Source organism: Triturus cristatus, chromosome 2_1 (genome assembly GCF_964204655.1).
Source record: "Triturus cristatus chromosome 2_1, aTriCri1.1, whole genome shotgun sequence".
NCBI classification, from domain to species: Eukaryota; Metazoa; Chordata; class Amphibia; order Caudata; family Salamandridae; genus Triturus; species Triturus cristatus.
In genome coordinates this window covers 932,992,616-933,008,887 of record NC_140581.1, presented here as the reverse complement: position 1 = coordinate 933,008,887, position 16,272 = coordinate 932,992,616, and the positions used below count along the sequence as shown (strand labels likewise).

The window sequence follows — 16,272 nt, the reverse complement described above, 5'->3', positions numbered from 1 at the left end:
AAAGGTGAGGGTACTTGAGGGCTCGGGTGGGTAGAGGGAAAGGGAAGTGAGGATAACTCGAGTGCTCAGGGTTGAGTAGAGGTAAAGGGAGGTGAGGGTGACTTGATTGGGTAGGATGATATGATGGAGCCATGTCCCTGAGAAAACTGGGATGATTCCTCCAAAAGTAGAGGAAAGGTTCAAGCCCCCCAAGTTCAACACCCCAGAGACTCTTAACAAAAGCACAAGCTCTAGTATTGCTTGAAAGAGTGGCAGGGTGATTTTGCAAATAACTTTATAGAGTCTCCAGTGGGGACAATTTCATATCCCCCTTGAAAGGACTTATGGGCAATCACAGTACCGGGTAATTGGATCCCTGTAGAGAAGCTATTTTTTTCTGCTTAAGGGATGGCCCGGTCCCACTTTGGGCACCACAAAATGTATTTTTTGTTTGGGCTACAGGGGCGGGGGCTCCAAACTCCCTGCTGACTCTCCGCTGCTGTGCACAGCTGATGTGTGTGTTACACTGGCATCTTACCCTTCTCCTGCCTGTGCTGGCTATGGTGGGAGAAGGAACAAAGCACTCTTCCTGCCGTGGTGAGGAGGCTCAAAGCCAAACACCCTTGATCCCTAGACACGGGCACATGGGCTGGGGGATCAGGAAGAGTGCCGGGCTGATCTTTTCCCTCTTGGTCCCCAGGGAGATGTGGGCTTGTGGGGACACATATGGAGAGAGCACAGCCACACTCATTTTTTTTCTCGTTGCTCCCAGGGAGATGGGGTCTAACAGACTCATATGAAGGGGTACCACACACACCCCGCTCCTAGTATCCATCATTTTTGTATCTCCTTGCACCAAACCTTGAGAGATTCACCCTCCCCAGGCGTTCAAGAAGCTCAGGGAGCAAAAACCCACTCACACCCATTCCCGTTTGGTTCCCCTAGGGAACTGAGCTTCTTTTAAGGTTTTTGCAGCCCCCGGTGTACTATTCTGAATGATTTTGGTGACATTTTGTTCTTGGTGCCGTTCTCTGGCCAGCAGGAAGGGGTCTCTTCAGGCCTCCTGCCTCGTCCCCCGCACATGGTCCTAGGGGTCAGGGGATGCCTCAAAATACTCTTTATTTTGTCACCAGACAATCAGGATCTGCCCATCTACTTCAAATTGGCCAATCACAGCATATCTGGAACCCAACAGTCCGCAGATATCTAACTTTTTACCAGTTTTAACACCTCCATACAAAACCCAGCACCTGTTTAAATGCTAATTTCTCAAAAACTGCTGAACGGATATACACCAGATAACAAAAAACACAATTTCTGTGCAAAGCCTAAACTTTTTGCCAAATTTGGTGTAATTTGATTTAGCTGTTTTTCCTGTACTGGACAGCAAAGTTTCCTATTGAAATTAACCCAGGAAATTGGACTTTTGTAACCCCCTTAGCCCCCCTCCTCCAATTTTTGACCACTGCATGACTGATCAGCCCGAAACGTTCCATGAAAAAGCCAAAGTTGATGAATATGTTTTGGAAACGTTTGTGCAGATTCGTCAAACCGCACCAAAGTTGATCAAGAAACAAACAGTGTCTTTCCTATGGAAACTGTGACCTAATAATAACCACACAGTGGTGACTGCCATGGTGAAATATTATATATATGCAATACCCTTTCGGGCTTAAAAGTGCCACGGAAATTCTGCATTAAAAGGAGGTAGGGAACAAGGATTGGTGGATGAGGAAGAGTTTAGTATGTCATTAATGAGTTCCTTTGATAATTCACTTTAAACAAGAATAATGGATTTCTTTTAATAACATTTGTGTAAAAAATGGTTGCTTTTCATCAATAACGTATATCCACATTCATTTAACTATATTGAATCAATGAGCTAGTTTGGAAATTATCATATATATATTGATACTTTACTAATTTTAGGTGAGGTTAAGCTGGCTTGGAGGTAATTAACTCACCCAATATGAGGATTAATTAGTTTGGTATTGGTAAGATGTGAATATGTGAACTTGAAATGGCAAAAATACGGGAGAAACGGTAGTGGATGTCTGCTCTCTGCTACTATAAATTAGATCTATTAATATTTAATTGTTTTTTAACATGAAATAAATCTATTTGCATTTTTGAAGCAACCTGACAATTGAATTGTGTTGGATGGGGTTTGACAGTGATTATTATTGGGACGAGATGACAAGGAAGGCACGTGCAACTGCAACTACACGAGACAGGCTTTTATTTAAATGAACGTACAGATCTCGACAATATTTTTGTACGACAGCTATCGCGACATGGAAACCGCAACAAAAACAGGTGTTCTTTTCTCTGATGCGTCCCCAAGCTCGCTGCTAGGGCTGCATGACTAAACATTAGCTAGCGAGACAGTCTGCCCTCTCCTCCGATTACATTTCATGAGAGAAGCCAAAGTGATCCTCGTGTTCCAAGAGGAACATGAGACATACAGGAACCCCAGCAGCAACAGATAGCCGACAGACCGACAACAGAGCCCTGGCAAACTGTACAAATGCGAAAATCTATTTTGTGACACCAGGTGAAAGGTACTGGGTTGGTAACCAACGCGTGAATTAAAAAGGATCCATTCAAATTCAACTTAATGTTATTATTTTGCTTAGTTCATAAAAGCCATTGCACAAAACACATTGATAAAAGATATTCAAATTCTAGGGAAAAGGTTTCCTTCACACATGCCCATCTTTCGTTTCTCCATCTTCTTCAGACTTGATTTCTCAGAAAACCTCAGGAAGCGGTATTTTTGAGGAATGCCTCAAGAAGTTGTATTTTTGAGGAATGCCTCAAGAAGTGGTATTTTTGAGGAAAACCTCAAGAAGCGGTATTTTGGAGGAATGCCTCAAGAAGTGTTATTTTGGAGGAATGCCTCAAGAAGCGTTATTTTTGAGGAATGCCTCAAGAAGCGGTATTTTTGAGGAATGCCTCAAGAAGCGGTATTTTTGCGGAATGCCTCAAGAAGTGGTATTTTTGAGGAATGCCTCAAGAAGCGGTATTTTTGAGGAATGCCTCAAGAAGCGGTATTTTTGAGGAATGCCTCAAGAAGCGGCATTTTTGAGGAAAGCTCCTTACCGCCGATCAATCATCTGGTAGCATCGTTTCAGCCATCCCAGGCCGGGCATCTTCCTCCTGGGCGTGGCCCCGTTCAGGTAGACGATCATATAGTCTTCGGCTACCATGAGCTCCAGCGTGCTGATGACGTATCTGTCAGACATAGACAAAACAAAAAGATAACCGTGTAGGGAGAAAGAAGCGAGAAAGACTGGTTTGAGTACATCCATTTTTTTCTGATTTTAGGTGAAGCGTATAGAAAAAAATGAGTGAATTCAGTCTAACAGCATCACCTAGGAAGTGACTTGATCTGAGACAGGAACAGGTACACATGCATAACTAAAAGCTTTGAAAGATAATCCGTGCAGTGCTTTTAAGTACGTCAGTGGCAAGGGATTACCTGCATCCTCTTTGCTGACTTGTCTTTGAACATCTAAGTCAATGATACCCACCGGCTATCACATGCTTCAATGCCGCACACATATAATTAAACAAGAGGTACTTGACACGGTAATTTGAGAACTTTTGTAGTGTTGAATGATTGAGAACTTCTCTAATTTAGAGAGCCACTGCTATAGGGCACCACATCAAAAATAGTAAACCCTATATAAATGGAATTTCAACATGGACAGCTGAAAATGATCTCCAAAAGTTTGATAAATCGAATATCACAAACGTCTATCTGCAATTTCATAGTTATGATTTTGTTGTGCCTTGGAAGCACACAAGTCACTGTTTGGGCCAACTTGACTACTCCCTATAATAATCCCCTATGAGTGGGCACGCATGACCAATTTAATATCAATATCTGCTAAACGTGGAGTCATGTTAGAAACAATGCGTCAGTCGTCTGGGATGGTCTAACGGACTTGACATTTTGTACATTTATATAGCGCGGCTTATCACCCGTGAGGGTATCCTGGAGCATCCATGGGCACCGGGAGATTACGTGATTTTCCCAGAATCACATGATGTTACGCCGTGACTCGAACCCGGATCCCCAGCTCCAGAATCGGCAGTTCTGGCCACTGCGCCATGTCTTCTCCCAGGCAGAAGAACATACAAAAGGTGATGCGTGAATGCAAATAACGCCACACCATTGGCAATTGCTATGCATAGCATTCCAACCCTTTATTTTTCCCTACTGTGGCAGCCTAAACAGAGGACAACATTATAAAATCAGTACTGACCCTGCTCCTCATGGGAACAGTCCACCCTGAACTGCCAGGCGAGGCCCCCTCCAGAAGGAAACACAAGAAACCTCAGACCCGTTTTGGCCTTAATAAAATAAAAGGGGGCAATGGGTGAAAAACGATGGCTTGGAATGCTATCCAGAGCCGCTGACAACAAGGTCTGGGGTGGGTCAGTTTAAGTGAGCACATACGGAGGACGGATCTGTGCTTCATAAACAAATACATCAATCTGGTAATAGGGTTCCATTTTCCACATGCATTACTCACAGAAAGAGGTTTTCCATTACATAGTGGTAATCTGCTCGACTGCTGTCTGGTAGGAAGCACGCGGCAAACACAATGATGGCATTCAGTCCATCGCCGTAGTATCCTGCAAAACAAACAGAAAGAAAGGCGTTGGGGGTCTGGTGCATGACGTCACAGCACAGAGAAGAATTCTACTGCCTTATATTTTTCTTTCACTGGAATAGGTTCAGAAAAAAAGGATGAAGATTTATTTTGCTGTTAGAAATAGCACGACAGAAAGGTCCTGTCTGCAATATTTTGCCTGCCAGGAAAATTGCATCCAACACCTCTCGAGCTGATTGCACAATTTCTACCAAGACAATGATTGCTATGGGTTTGGTGCTCGACAACCCATAGACCAAGGTCTTATTAGTGAACATTTGAAATTATTTTACATTAAATGAAACTTTTCAAATCAAAGACTTCTAAGGGTGCAATATGTTGCACAGATCCCAGTGACATCACACTACAAGTGTGTAAATTAGGCCCAGGAGAAACGTACATAATACCAGCGTAATTAGCATATTTTCAGTAATTTTGTGTTACTCTTATAAAGCGAAATTCCAGAAATTACGCTATTATGCCACATTGTGTAATTACATGGCATTTGTATTAAAAATGTATTGGGAACAACGTGACCAAAAGAGCACGGGAGGCTGTTGTCCGTGGTGCTTTTGCGTTTTTGCACTTTTGTGTTATCGGAACTTGCATCCTCGTGCGTAAAATGGACACGAGGAGGCATTACGTGTCTGTGTTTCTGGTCACTGCAGTGCCCTTCGGTCAATTCACTGTGTTAAAAAATCAATAAAATGATGTCAGCTCTAGGACAGGCCTATCTTTTTATGCCCACCTGTGAAGTCTCTGCAGTCGTAAACTTACTATTAACCCATAGTTTGTGAATAGCAAACAAAAGTGCAAGTTTACCTTTGTGAGTCAGCCGCGTGCCATCTGTCCTAGCTAGGTAAGTCTGTCCTGATCCATCACTGGGATTTTTTGATCTCCCTTGACAGGGGGGGTCTGATGTGTATGTACCATGAGCAGAAGCAGTGTTCATGCTCACAGAAACATTATCAGGGGCAGTGCATGTTTTTCCCTGAAAATGGCTGTGTGTTGTGTGTGCACCAACACAGAACTAGTGTCCAAGCTCACTGAGCAAGTGATTTCCCTTGCCAGAGGCAGATCTATGGGCTTAAATTGAGGTAGCCCACTGAAGTTTCTTTTAATGAAAGCATTATTACTTACTGAACTCGAAAATAAAAAAGAAGTATCCCTGTGGTTTAATATAAATAAGACACCAAATGTAGTGAATGCAACTGGATAAAAGAGGGCATTGATAAACATATGCTTAAATCACAGTGATGTGGATGAAAAGGTCAGCATTAGCTCAGCGTGAGATACACCAATAGCTCCATTCCCAGCTCCTTGGGAGAATAAGAAAGCATGATATCCACTGTTATGGGCTATACCAGTTGTTAAAGACCCTATATCCGAGATATAGGCCTGATTCAAGGGCCAATAACGAGGGAGAGGGCTTTTAACTGGAACAGTTCAAGGTAGAAGGGCTAGAAACTTATTAAAACATTCCACCCACTGAGAGTAAAATTTTCCAAGTTAAAATTAGAGAAAAATAAAGACAAACAATTGCATGATAAAGCGTAAGGTCAATACCAGCTATTATTTGCCCTGAGCTACTCCATAGTTTTCAATGGAGCTCGAAACATTCCAGTTTTCTAAATGGAATTACAGATGGGAAACTATCAGTAAAGGAATTCTTTTCCAGCAAGTGACATCATAGATGACTAAAGTGAAGCTCTTGTTGACTATGTTGCCACTCAGATCACCCTCAGGTCAAAAGGTATTGGCAGTTTGCAGGTGCCCATCTGCAATATCCTGTTGTGCATCTCCCACCCCGTTGACCTCTCATGTAAGGTGAGGATAGGCAGGGTGAGCAGTCGCGGGGAAGCCATGCGCAACATGGAGTTTTTAACCCTCATCTATTTGTCTCACCCCATCACTTTAAGAAATGTAATGGCCGCTGCCACTCTTCGCTGTCACCCTCAAATACCAAGACTAAAGGTTCAATGCCTGGCGGCCTTCTCTCCTTACCTACTTTGGGAGTAAAATGACCCTGTGGTCTTATAAATACGCAGTGCATTGTTGCTTGTAAACATGCCCCTGTCTCAACACCCCGCATTATGGAGCGGTTACCAAATACTTGATTCACAAGTTTACCTGGGCACTGAGGCTCTGTGTTCCACCGGCTTTCACAAATATTTGGGCCACAACTGGATTACTCCTCTTTGTAAACATCCAGGGGCAGATTTACAAGCCCCTTGCGCCACTTCTGCATCATTTTTAACATGGGAACAGTGACGCAAAAGTGGCGCAAGGGGCTTGTAAATCTGCCTACCAGAGACTCCACCAGCGCTAGCTAGCGTAGTACATAAGGTAATGACCCAGTACCAGGCATTCATTGTGCACTTTTCACCAAAGCAGAAAGTTGTGCCACCTGAAGGAGAGTTTTGTAAGGCTGTTTTCACAATATCCTTTTGAAATATAGAGGAAAGCCCATCACTTTAACGATGAGTTACTGAGACATGATACACCTCGACTAGAGGCCACCTCTAGCGTGTTCTATGTCCAGTTCTAGGACCACCTCAAGGTTTTGGCTTTAAGTTCTTAGCACCAAGCCCTGTTTTCCATATCAGTTTCCGAAAGACACAAATTAAGAGTCGTGTGAAAGCATTAGTTTATACGTGTGGATTCAAGCATGTGTGTGTGTGGGGGGGTATGTGGATGGATAAGTGGGTGGATGATGAGTAGATTGATGGGTGAAGAGGATGGATGAGTGAGAGAATTATGTGATGTGTAGATGGGTAAGTGAGAAAGTGGGTTGATGGGTGTGTGCGTTGCTGGATGGGTCTCTGGGGGTACATGTGGTAAGTGAGTGAGTCAAAGGGCAGAGTATTATCCTGTGGATGGCTGTTTTTTCTTATTGATCGTTAAGTTATGTGGATGTAGTTGTTTGAAACGGTGAGTGGGTGGGCGCATGGGTGAGGTTCGAATAGTGATAAGGTAGATGGATATATTAATGAGTGTATGGATGAATGGATGTATGACTATTTGGATTGTGGGGCTTATGGATGCGTGAATAGGTTTATGAGTAGATAGATGAATTGGTTGCTGAGTAAGTAGATTACTGAGCAGACAATAGAGTTGGTTGTTGACTGAAAGAGTGGGAAAGGGGATGGGTGGATGAACGGGTCAGTGGATGTAGCTGGGCGTTGACATATATCGGTGTGGTTACATCAGAATGTCTCATTTTCCAGGGTGCAAATTGCTGGCTTGCTGCCTCCCATAGAGAACCGTTTTGCTTTGATAAACACACTATGCGTTGAAGTTGACATATTGAGGGCATTTGCATTAGATCATCTATAAATAACGACTTCCTTATTCTTAGTTAGAAACATCTTTGGAGTTTCTCTGCACGAGGACGTTTGTAAGTGGTTCGAACTAAACTCTGTTTGACTTGCACTTGCTCCGACCGTGGAGTTCGAACCTCTTGCCAAATCCTTTCCTTGATCGTTGCCAGGCGATCTTGTAGAAAGAACAAAGACAAGTGTTTGAAGGGTAACTCCCTGGTGGCAGCAAATAACAGGCATACCTATCATTAACTGACAAAACAAACATTGAACGTTAAACAAACCTAAAGGTAACGCCACTCAAATGTATTGCGTAAACGTGAAATCGTTTAAAAAAAAGAAAAGAAAATTCTCCTAGAGTCTCACAAAAATCCCACTAATGGAAGACATTTGCTAAGTACTAAAATGCACAACTTAAAAATTATGCACATGACTTTTTAAATAGAACCTGTATTCAATGTGGTACTTCTATTCAGTGTGTACCTCAAGCATCAGCCCCCACGGTGGGTTTTACAGAGAAATGACTGTTACACAGACAAGGCTGCACGATGGTGCACAGTGGGGTGAATTTACTATTACCCAGAAACCGTTACCTGCAAATAAAGCTAGCAGGTCTATGCCAATGGCCTTTTCTGTTGCATTCGCGCGCAGGCATCAAGAGGTATGCGCAAGCACAGCTGGCAATCTTGGATTGAGTTTTCTGTTAAACAAAATGACTTCCAAGAAGACGGTCTATGTTCCGTATGCACAGTAATGCACGTTTAGGCGTTTATGTGTAGTAGGGCACGCATCATGACTTTGCTGGCGATGGTAAATCGCAAGGGTACTCACAAACATTTCCCCGGGGGCATCAAAGTACTGCCTATGGCATGGCCAAGGGCCGCAGCAATGCCAGATTTTTGAGAGTCGGGATGATGAAAGGTGGGTGTAGGGGGACGCGAAGCAGAAGCATGGTGTAGACACTGAACTGAGTCTTCGAATGACTTCTGTGGGCCAAAAGCGCTTTATTCTCAAGCACCAAGAATTAAAGTCAAAGCATTAGCTTCTAATGTAAAACAGGAGAGTGAATAATATACTACTCATCTGGTGGCTGAATTGCAAAATGTGAATCCTAAAAACTTGGTATCAGTCCTGGCTTCTCCACTTGACAAAATGGTATGATCCTAGGCAATTGGTTAATTTCACGTTGCCTTCTATTTCTTCATTCATTGCTACATATGAGAGCCCCTTAAAATATAAGAGTTCAGGATGTGTGCTGCATAAAACCTTCTGTTGTGTTTTATTTAATAAACTATAATCTAGTTCCAATTATATAACAACCAAGGCTACACACAAGGTGCACCTGACAAATGACTTGCCTCTTCGCTCACTAATGGCATTGTTTTCAGAATGGGGGCGGCATAAATGTTTCCATGATTATGTCTGAAAAAATCATTGGAAATAAATGCCTCTAAATGCAGTGATACCATGTGATCTACTAAGGTAAAACCTTCATGCATGTTAATAAAATACACTTTTTTGTAGTCTACCAAGAGTTTATGATGTTTTTACATGTTTAGTGCAAGATGTCTTTAAATCTAAAGGTGGTCCTAAATATAAGTTATCTAGAACACCTTCTTTTCTTCTTTACCGTTACTTTAGTTAACGTGTAAATCAAGTATGCCTGTTTGTTTCACAGCTTTCTGAATGTACCTGCTCTGTTAAGTGAACAGCAGCCCAGTGCTACTGTTCACCAGGGGGCTGCAATTAAAGGTCAAGAGCAACAAATGGGTTCCCCGGGCCGTACTTTGAGCATCCCTGGTATATCGATAAATTAAAATATTAAAAAAGTTAAATCGAGCTGTGCAAAGCACAAAAACGACAGTGAGAGGCAAAGCAGAGGTTTGTAGCTGACAGGCACTTGTAAAACAAAATACATTACAAAAAGAATCTATGAATATTGATCAATTTGTTAATGAGAGTAAAAATAGTCCGTGAATATTGATCAGTTTGTTAATGAGTAAGAGTCTCCAGAAGGGTGACGGGAATGGATGAGTGAATGGGTAAATGAGTGAGTACGTAGACGGATGAGAAATTAGTGAATGCATGAAAAAACGAGTGCCTGAGTGGAAATATTTTTGATTGATTAGGTTGGTGAAATGATGGACGATTAGACGATGAAAAAATAGTTGAGATGAGTAATTGAGTTTATGGATAGCAGATGGCAGAATGTTAGGGGTGTGTGCAGTACCGTTGGCAGCAGGAGGCTGCTCTGCCCTCCCAGCACTTCTCACTCATTCAGCCAAACATTAATTTGTCCATTCATTTACAAATGCTCCCAGTCACTCACCTATTCGTCAATCAATACACATAGTCACTCACCCATCCATACACTGTCAGTTACCCACCATCCATCCACCAAACCATTAACTCATTCTCGTATTTTTGTATTCACCATTTACTATATATACATATATATAAATATAAATAGAGTACCTACTGTCGGTCACCAGTAGGTAGCTATAGTTAGGACCTACGTTCCCCAGGAAAGGCATTTTTTTGTTTTGCTAATAACTTAGGCGCCTTTTGTTGAATATTCATGACATTTTTTTAACTTGTTTGCCACTCACTTCAACTGTTCTGGCTGATTCATCAAGCGGGGGCCGAGGAAAAGGGCTCTAGCATGAACCGCTGAATAGAATTACACCAAATTTGGCAGAAAGCTAGATGTTGGTCGTAAAGATCTCTTTTGTAACTTGGTGTAAATCTGTTTACTAGTTTTGGAGTTATTAAAGAAAAAGATTTATGTATATCTAGTGACGCGGAGGGTCAATGGATCGATTGTCTGCCACCCCTTTAACTAGGAAGTGGTGGAAGTCATCTCGGAACTAGGGACTCGGTCTGAGTCTCAAAACAAAAGCAAAAAAACACACCTGGAGGCAGGTTAAAAATACCTTTATCCCCGAGGCTTGGTGGTGGGGTCGCACATGAACCCCTGCCTGGGACCAAAATGTTTTTTTTAATGTTGCTGCCAATTTGCGGAGGATTGTTGAATCCGCAGCAAAATAAAAAAAGCAAAAAACCTGTGCATGTTCCTTTTATGCCCCTTGGGTGGACCAGGTCCCTGGGGAATTAATATATGTGGGGGAGGGTTGTGTGCGTGGATCCCCTCCCAGGATGATTTTGGCTGCGGGGACTCCATCCCCCAGGGCCTGGCCAATATTGAGAAGGGGAAGGGGGGCCACACCCCCCCCCCCTTTCCAGGACAATTTTAGCCTGGGGGGATCACATATCCCAGGGCCTGGCAGCAATTTCGAAAGGGAGGGGGGTGCTAGTTATAGTTACCCAAGGGCACGAGTTATAGTTACTTGAGATAACTCTAACTATAACTGCTGAAGTTCTATGGTTCTGTGTGTGTAAAATCTGATCCTAACTATAACGGCCTTGTAAAGTTTGGTGTTTGAGTGAATTTCTATGTTTTTTAATTCTATTTCCTAGCTATAACATCCCTGTAACCTTTGCTTTTTTCAGTGAATATATATTGTAACATTTGGTTTTATCAGTGGATATGTGTATATATATATATATATATATATATATATATATATATATATATATTACCTACTGGCGGTCGCCAGTAGGTAGATATAGTTAGGACCACGTTTCCATAGGAAAACCTCAACATTCTATTTTGAATAACTTTGGCGCCGGTCGACGAATCCTCGCGAATTTCTCAAAATAGGTGGGGCGCTACGCTCCGCTCCTACCCTGAAAGTCTCGGGGGGATCCGTCAAGCGGGGGCTGAGATAAAAGGGGGGTCCCAAAACGCGTTTTTCCCATGCATTTTTCCATAGGACCTTTAGAACGAGCTACAGCCCGAACGGCTGAACAGAATTACTCAAAATTTGGCAGAGAGGTAGTCCCTAGGTCAAGGAAGTGCCTTTTGTAGGTTTGGTGTAAATCTGTTCAGTAGATTCTGAGAAAATAGCCTTTAAATCAATATATATATCTGAGCCCGCTTACGGTACGCTTACCGTACGCTTACGGTAAGCGTACGGTGGCGTGCGCGAGCGCGATTCTGATTGGCTCTTAGATCTTAGTAAACATTCGAATCGGCCGAAACCAGGAAGCGGCGGCCGCCATTTTGTGTATTTCACTCTGAAAAAAAAGAGTGAAAACAAGGAAAGGGGGCAATGAGGAGAGTTACAGACCCCCTAACAATTGTAAGGGGGTCAAAGAAGGACAGAAAAGTACAAAAAAAACATTTATTGATTTTAAAAAAAATCACGGGGTACGCGTACGGTAAGCTTACGGTAAGCGTACGGTAGAAAAAAAATAAAAAAAAATGAAAATCAGATTTAAGTGTTTAGATATTAGGGGGCTCTAAAAAGAGCCGTTGTGTTTATGAAATGATTTTTTAGTGGTACCTACAAGTAAGTACCGATGCAGAGTCTAAGGTTCAAGAGGAAGACTCTGTTCCCTTCATCATTGAAGTGCACACCATCTCCTCTATAAATGTCTTGCATGTCATAACGCAAGTTGTTGTGGTAAATGGCACCCATACCATAGTCACGGAGGAAAGCAGAAACAGATTTGTTGACGTGCTTTCTTGCTTTGTCATCGCACTGCGTGCCCACCGTGCGTGCACGGCACTAACTGCGTAAAGTGGGCGCGCGGTGCGCAAAGCGCACCGCGTGCTCACTGTGCGCGCACGGTGCGCGAAGCGCACCGTGCGCGCACGGAACGAACTGCGTTAAGTGGGCGCGCACGCCACGAATGGCGTAAAGTAACTTAGCATTTAAAAAACCGTACAAATTCACTGAAAAAACCATAGGTTTATCACACGTTATAGTTAGGAATTAGCATTTAAAAAACCTTGCAAATTCACTGAAAAAACCATAGGTTTCACACATGTTATAGTTAGCGGAAATTTTACTGATAAAAAACCAATGAAATTCCCCCGTTATAGTTAGTGCAGGCAACTATAACTCACGCGACCGCAATCTTCTGCTGATGACATATGTGTCTTTATGAAAAAAAAATATTTGTAATATATGTATAGCTAAAAATGTATGGAAGAAGACATGGGCAAATAAGTGTCTAAATACAGTATTAGCATCAGCAGAGGATTGCGGTCGCGTGAGTTATAGTTGCCTGCACTAACTATAACGGGGGAATTTCATTGGTTTTTTATCAGTAAAATTTCCGCTAACTATAACATGTGTGAAACCTATGGTTTTTTCAGTGTATATATATATATATATATAAATATATATTATTATTTTTTTCCATCAAAAGTGCACAAAGCAACGGAAGCTCACTCCACTTTCAAGAGAACCTCACGGTTTATTTCAAAGGAAAAGACATGTTTGCAGCATTCATGTAGAATTTGAATCCGACGCGTTTCGAGGCTCCTGCCTCTTAATCATGGATCATTAGAATGCACATCGCCGATGACTCTGACAGCCTGCTTCATTTGAGTGCCTCCAGGGGGGCCTCCTTCATTACGTCATTCTCTCAATGCAGGCTGGAACTTGTAGTCATGATCAGAGTTATTTTTAAACCTATAGTAGGCTCAGCTACGTACATTTCATTAAAATCCTTTATTGCCATAACTCTTCAGCACTTCAAGAGAGGATTAATCGTACATGTGCAGCGTCATGACCTACTAAGGTAATAAAGGATTTTAATGAAATGCACGTAGCTGAGCCTACTATAGGTTTAAAAGTAACTCTGATCTTGACTACAAGTTCCAGCCTGCATTGAGAGAATGACGTAATGAAGGAGGCCCCCTGGTTGTGAGTTCTCATCGACCCACTTGGGATTTAAATGGACAATTGGTGACAGCGTGCAAGCAAATTCACTTGAATAACACAACCAGGCACTACGTTGACCAGAAAGCAGTTTGACTGTTCCTGCCCACATGGGCGTATGTCACAAGTATTTCAGGTGCTTCTGGTTTGCTTGGCGTTCTCACTCCAGTCAGCCCATGAAGAAGTGCGTGCAGTGCACGAAACGCGTTGGACACAGGGACTTTTTAATTTTGATGGGTGCCCCCACTGGATTGCTGCAGCTTTTCCCAATAAAGCGCTGAAACCATACCAACCTGACGTGTGGCTCTGTTCAAGGGGACAAACCTTTGTGGTTTAATGTTTAGCGGCCAGTCCTGCCGCGAGGAGAGCCCCGCCGTGGTGCACGGTCTGTGTTGGCATCAACCGGCGTCAGCATTTATGAGAAGGAAGGGCACGAGAAATGGACAATTGGTGACAGCGTGCAAGCAAATTCACTTGAATAACACAACCAGGCACAACGTTGACCAGAAAGCAGTTAGACTGTTCCCGCCCACATGGGCGTATGTCACGAGTATTTCAGGTGCTTCTGGTTTGCTTGGCGTTCTCACTCCAGTCAGCCCATGAAGAAGTGTGCGTAGCGCACGAAACGCGTCGGGCACAGTGACTTTTGAATTTTGATGGGTGCCCCCACTGGATTGCTGCAGCTTTTCCCAATAAAGCGCTGAAATCATACCTACCTGTCGTGTGGCTCTGTTCAAGGGGTCAAACCTTTGTGGTTTGATGTGTATATATATATATATATAGGTCATGTGATCAAGGCAGAGGAGCTGCCGAAACGCGTCATGGTGGAGTGTTGCTTGCAATAAAAAACTAGTCAAGCACTTATCTGGGTCCATTCTCGTTCTGTTCCAGCGGAGTTGCATGGAGGTGTAAGGCGAGCTTTCTTTTATATATATATATATATATATATATATATATATATATATATATATATATATATATATATATATATATATATATATATATATATATATATATATATATTATCTACTGGCGGTCGCCAGTAGATAGTTATAGTTAGGACCGTGTTTCCATAGGAAATCTCAAAATTCTATTTTGAATAACTTTGGCGCCGATTGACGAATCTTCGCGAAATTTTCAAAACTAATGGTGCGCTCCGCTCCGCTCCTACCCTGAAAGTCTCGGGGTGATTCGTCAAGCGGGGGCCGAGAAAAAGGGGGGGTCCCAAAACGCGTTTTCCCCATGGATTTTTCCATAGGGACTTTAGTCGCAGCTACAGCCCGAACGGCTGAACAGATTTACGCGAAATTTGGCAGAGGGGTAGCCATAAGGTCCATTTGGTGTAAATCTGTTCAGTATTTTCTGAGAAAATAGCATTTAAATCAATATATATATCTATACGCGCGCAGTGTGCGCGCTGGGTGCGCGCACCTTGCCGTGCGCGAGCGCAATTCTGATTGGTTGGTGGATCTTAGTAAACATTCGAATCGGTCGAAACCAGGAAGTGTCGGCCGCCATTTTGTCTCTCGCACTCTGAGGGGGTGAAAAACTAATGTGGAGAACGTGAAAAGGGGGCAGCGTGGACACTTCCCGACCCCCTAGCCGTGGTCAGGGGGTCCCAGAAGGACCCCCAAGGGCAAAAAATGTTTTTATTTTTTTTTCGAAAAATCGGCGAGTGCGCGCACCATCCAAACAGAAAAAAATCTGCGAAGTTCGCGCAGCGTGCGCGCACTCTGCAATTTTGTGGGAAAAAAAATGCACGACACGAACTGCGTAAAGTGGGCACGCGGTGCGCGCAGCGCACCGCGTGCCCACCGCGCGCGCACGGAGCTCGAAGCGCACCGTGCCTGAACTGCGTAAAGTGGGCACGCAGTGCGCGAAGCGCACCGTGTGCCCACCGCACGCGCACGGTGCGCGAAGCGCACCGTGCACGCGCCGTGAAAAAGTTTTGTTTAAAAAATATATTAATAAATACATAACTTAGCATTTAAAAAACCGTACAAATTCACTGAAAAAACCATAGGTTTCACACACGTTATAGTTAGGAATTAGCATTTAAAAAACCTTGCAAATTCACTTAAAAAATCCATAGGTTTCACACATGTTATAGTTAGCTGGGCATTTCCTTCGAAAAAAACCAATTAAATTCCCCCGTTATAGTTAGTGCAGGCAACTATAACTCACGCGACCGCAATCCGCTGCTGATGACGTCAGATATTACATCACTGATGACATATGTGTCTTTCTGAAATTTTTTTTTTGTAATATATGTATAGCTAGAAATGAATGGAAGAAGACATGGGTAAATAAGTGTCTAAATACAGTGATGTAATATCTGACGTCATCAGCAGCGGATTGCGGTCGCGTGAGTTATAGTTGCCTGCACTAACTATAACGGGGGAATTTAATTGGTTTTTTTCGAAGGAAATGCCCAGCTAACTATAACATGTGTGAAACCTATGGTTTTTTAAGTGAATATATATATATATATATAATATATATATATATATATATATATAT

At 42.8% G+C, this 16,272-nt stretch overlaps 1 protein-coding gene across 1 annotated transcript in view; it reads right to left on the bottom strand.

Annotated features, from left to right (window-relative positions):
• LOC146866111 (protein prune homolog 2-like) overlaps window positions 1-16,272 on the bottom strand; it is a 1,273,164-nt gene that overhangs the window by 131,286 nt on the left and 1,125,606 nt on the right. Inside the window, exons 13-14 of the mRNA XM_085633391.1 lie at window positions 4,521-4,623; window positions 3,082-3,213 (exon numbers count right to left, since the gene is read on the bottom strand). Of these exons, the coding sequence (XP_085489517.1) occupies window positions 3,082-3,213; window positions 4,521-4,623 (235 nt within the window). The remainder of the gene's footprint in view (window positions 1-3,081; window positions 3,214-4,520; window positions 4,624-16,272) is intronic.